At 38.6% G+C, this 3,390-nt stretch overlaps 1 protein-coding gene across 1 annotated transcript in view; it reads left to right on the forward strand.

Moving 5' to 3' along the window:
• Window positions 1-1,163: 1,163 nt before the first annotated feature.
• The window catches only part of Cyyr1 (cysteine and tyrosine rich 1), a gene marked incomplete at its 5' end in the record, with an annotated part of 9,114 nt that continues 6,887 nt past the window's right edge, over window positions 1,164-3,390 (forward strand). The window contains one exon of the mRNA XM_028757210.1: window positions 1,164-1,345. Within this exon, the coding sequence (XP_028613043.1) occupies window positions 1,164-1,345 (182 nt within the window). The remainder of the gene's footprint in view (window positions 1,346-3,390) is intronic.

The following is a 3,390-nucleotide window of genomic DNA, read 5'->3' on the forward strand; positions in this document are numbered from 1 at the left end:
CAGCATATATACATGCATTGAAAAACCTAGGTCATAAAAAGATAGGTTCTTCCCCATGGTATCACAGTTATCCTGTGAATGTTGACATTAACTGTTAGGAGTTGTGTTTCCCTTCACTATATTGTTAGGGAGTTAGCTATGTTAATAGCATGCCAATTATACCTCAGCCACTTTAGTGAGCATCCTTGTTAGATTATTTGTGCATGCACTACTGTGCTATATTTCCAGGGAACATTGAGGGAAACAATACTGCCCAGTCAGGTTCTTCATATTGGTAAAGATGAACCACATCTAAAGACACTGACAAATATTGATGCTACAAATTATGATGTGCCTAAATAACAACAATCTTCTGGAATTTTTTTCACTTAGTTTGTTGCATGAGCTAATGCTTTCTGGAGAAAACCATTAGCCACAGTGGGAATAGAGGTTTTGCTGACATTGTTACTGAATTTAATGGGGAGGTTTTTTTTTTTTTTTTTGGTCTATCTTCTATGTGTATGGGGTTGCATTTGGTTTTCTTTGTCTTAGTCTATGAAGCATTTTAATTGAGAATACATGTTAAGTTGCTCTTAAAAATTTTCTATGAAACAAATGTTCTCCTTGTAAAATATACATATTTTTACTGTCCAAGTACATAGCATGTTGATTTTAGATTACTGCTCATAACTGGGGATGCATACTAGCGTAAGTTCATAAATTTTTAAAACATGTGAGTGTGTGTGTGTGTGTGTGTTTATACATGGGTGTCTGTGGCAGGGAATATTCATGGAGTGCAGTTGTCTGCAAAGGCCAAAAAAGAGTGATGGGTTCTCTGGAGCTGGAGATGCAGGTGGTGGTGAGGTGCCTTATGTGGGAGTCTCAAATGAAACTCAGGTTCCTTTGAAGAGCACTATGTGCTCTTAACTGCTGAGCTATCTTTCCAGCTCCAAATTTAGGAAGTTTTAAACAAAAATCTGGATGGAGAGAGTGTCAACTGTTCTACACAAAGACTCCCTACAGGCTTTCAATTTTTCTTATTTGTTGAAATACAAGAGACCATTCGCATGATTAGTTCAAGGGTTCTCATAAATAAACAAGACACTTTCACTTAAGCTGTAGAGAATCATTTAGCTTAGAGCCATGAGCTGTGTTTGAGACTGGACTCCTTTCAAACCTTTGAGGTACATATGCTTTTGTTTCCTTCTCAGGGGCACAGCGATTGCGGGCATCATGTTTGGAATCGTGTTCATCATGGGGGTCATTGCGGGAATCGCCATATGCATCTGCATGTGCATGAAAAACAACCGGGGGACCCGCGTGGGAGTCATCAGAACAGCACACATCAATGCCATCTCCTATCCCAGTAAGCAACACAGCTCACTCTTGAAGGAAGAAACAGATTTATTACTGAGGCTCTGGTTCTTCAAAGACATTAAAAGACTCTCGTTGAAATAATTCCTACTTTTCTAGAGTATTCTCAAAAAATGTTAGATTGAAGCTTTAGCTATGAAGAGAGATCTTAGTAAAAGAAGAAACAATTCATATTACATTTGAGTATAGTGCTACTCTCAATAGCTACAACCGCCAGTCAGCCAGAATGAAGATAAATAGAAAATTCACACCCATTCTGTCTACCTACCAATGAGTTCTGACAAGTAATTATGGAGAAAGTGTGCAATCTGTCTTAATAAACCTGCCTCTGTGGCAGTAGGTATGTATGTCTCTAGGGAAAGTATAGAAAAACCTTCTTATAGTCCTCATTAAGCAAAAAGTATAGCTCCCTCATAATATTAACATCTTCAGCAGAGAGCAGAAGTGACATTAATAATTTGACAGATACATGTTGAAAATTTGCTAGAACTTCTACATATAAAAATATTGAGTGCATGAGATTCTATAAACAAGGCCTTTCACTTTGTATTAGAGAGTCCAATAGTGTTTCTATATCACTTGGTATATGTACCACACAACATCTGAAAGATGAGCAGTTTCATGAACTCACACCAACTGCAGTTTGAACTCTGTATAATATCAAGCCAGTCAAAATTTTGACATAGAGAGCTAGATGATCTCCTGGCTCCTCCCTTTACCAAGGAGAAATTGAGAGTTGATTGACAGGAGTATCATTCTTCTTTGAGGGTGTGACTATTTGCCATTTTCCCCTAAGCCATATCTATATGGGTAGTACTAGCAAGAGTTAAGTAAACTATCAGAAAAAAAAATAAAAAGAATTGAACTGTGAAGGCACATGTTGGGAAGATATCTTGGAGTTGGAGGAAAAGAGGCTAGACATGATTATTTTTCATTGTATACCTATATGAAATTTTCAAAAGTAATGAAAAATTCAAAAAGTGCCCAACAATAAAGATATGGATAGCAATTTCTAAATTTGATTATTTGTAGGGTATTGTTTTCATGTCTCTACCCATATTCATTCTCTCAGTCTCATAACAAATGAAACAATATAATGTACCTTCTAAGTGCATCCACTGCCAGTCCATCCTTGTTTAATCTTCCCTGCTTCAACTTGAGGAAAGGCATTTCAGATGAGTGTAGGAGTAATATCTCCATTTGTTCTTTCTTCTTCTCCCGAATCCACTCACACTTGTGTCTTCTTCCACATATTTACCTTTCTGTGGTTCTGTCATTTAACCCACAAAGTAGAAAGAAAAAGAGAGGAGGGGGAGAGAGAAAGAGAGAGACAGAGAGAGAAAAAGACAAGAAAAAAGGGGGAGAAGGAGAGAAGGGAGAGGGAGGGGGCAAGGCACAGGAAGAAGGAAAGGGAGAGAGATCATCCACTGATGCTTTCTAGAGTTACATATCTCGGTTCCCAAACTGCTTTTATGATTTTAAGATATATTTTATCTCATTACTCATTGAACATCTCCACCAGCATATCTAATCAGTATGCAGAAATGAACACACTTAAAACTACATTTCTCAACTACTCTCCACTCACTGCCTATATTCTCATCTTTGCTCTGCTCTTCAGTCGCCTTCATCATTCCAGAGGCTGAAGCCTTTCTAGTCTTCTAGCTCTCAGGTCAACCCTGGAGTCACCCTTAATTCTTTTCTGGCACTGGAGTCTACATGATTATCTACAAGGAAAAGTTCTCAGCAACACCTTTAACATATAGTGTGCATCTGACTACTTCTCTTGATGATAGACTCTGTTACTTCCTGGGTGGAAGTCTGTAATAGTTTGAATGAGAATAGTTCCCATAGGTTCATATACTTGAATTCTGGGTCCTCAGCTGGTAGATCTATTTGGGAAGTGTTACCAGATGTGGCCCTGATAGAGGAAATGTGTGTGACCTTTGAGTTTTCAAAGCCCCAGACATTCGCAGTTCTCTCTCTCTCTCCCTCTCCCTCTCCCTCTCCCTCTCCCTCTCCCTCTCCCTCTCCCTC

The sequence above is a fragment of the Grammomys surdaster genome, unplaced genomic scaffold, assembly GCF_004785775.1.
Source record: "Grammomys surdaster isolate TR1022 unplaced genomic scaffold, NIH_TR_1.0 126153, whole genome shotgun sequence".
Classification (NCBI taxonomy): Eukaryota; Metazoa; Chordata; class Mammalia; order Rodentia; family Muridae; genus Grammomys; species Grammomys surdaster.